At 43.4% G+C, this 864-nt stretch overlaps 1 protein-coding gene across 1 annotated transcript in view; it reads left to right on the top strand.

The window, feature by feature from the left end:
• Positions 1-346, top strand: part of LOC109844489 (probable aquaporin TIP2-2) — a 2,298-nt gene extending 1,952 nt beyond the window's left edge. Inside the window, 1 exon segment of the mRNA XM_020413546.1 lies at positions 1-346. This exon segment is cut by the window's left edge and continues 10 nt beyond it. Coding sequence (XP_020269135.1) covers positions 1-165 — 165 coding nt within the window. The 3' untranslated portion in view covers positions 166-346.

Genomic DNA, 864 nt, shown 5'->3' with positions numbered 1-864 from the left:
AATCCGGCCCGATCATTCGGCCCTGCGGTCGCCAGTGGGGACTTCACCAATCACTGGATCTACTGGGTCGGCCCGCTGATCGGTGGTGGGCTTGCAGGCCTTGTGTACACCTACGCTTTCATGTGCGGAGAACATGCACCGGTTGCGAGCAGTGAGTTCGCATGAAACCGATGAGGCCTGCTTTGTTGCTTGCTTTGGCTTGTAAAAAACCTGTAGGACTTGTGGGCGTTGGTGTCGTTGTACGTGAGTTCGGGTAAATCATAGTCGAGAGGAGGTGGTGCTTTTCTTATCTGTTGTAATCTCTATGTGTAATTTGAGACTCTTCTGCATTTTCTCCCTTTTTATTGTTTTCTTCTGTTAGTGCTAGTGCTGTTGGGACAAACCCGGGACCCAATAGAGCAGGGTCGCAGCAATAGTAGAGCAAAAGTAGAGATAAAATATTAGACACACAGATTTACGTGGTTCGGCACTTGATTGCTTACGTCCACGGGCAAGGATAGAAGAATTCACTATGAGGAGAAAACTCTGGAGTTACAATCCCTCTTTCTAAGGGGATACTCTCTCTATTTTTTCTCTCACACTCTTCTATATAAGAAGTTGTTTCTGAGATGAGATTTCCTTAAGGATTTGGAGCCCTATTTATAGTTTTTGGAAAAACACTATGCACAATAAAATATTAATATTTTACTATAGTAGTGGGGCCCGCTCTTTTGTTTTCTTTCAAAATATCAACAAAGGTTGCTGCTTCTTTCGGTGGTTTTGGAGTTGTGCTTGACAATCTCCCACTTGAAGATTTGATTGAGTATCAATCATATCTTCACACCATTCTTTCTATCTTGCCATCTTCATGTTGCTTACATCTCA

This window comes from Asparagus officinalis, chromosome 6, assembly GCF_001876935.1.
Source record: "Asparagus officinalis chromosome 6, Aspof.V1, whole genome shotgun sequence".
Classification (NCBI taxonomy): domain Eukaryota; kingdom Viridiplantae; phylum Streptophyta; class Magnoliopsida; order Asparagales; family Asparagaceae; genus Asparagus; species Asparagus officinalis.
This window is presented reverse-complemented; position numbering and strand designations above follow the sequence as displayed.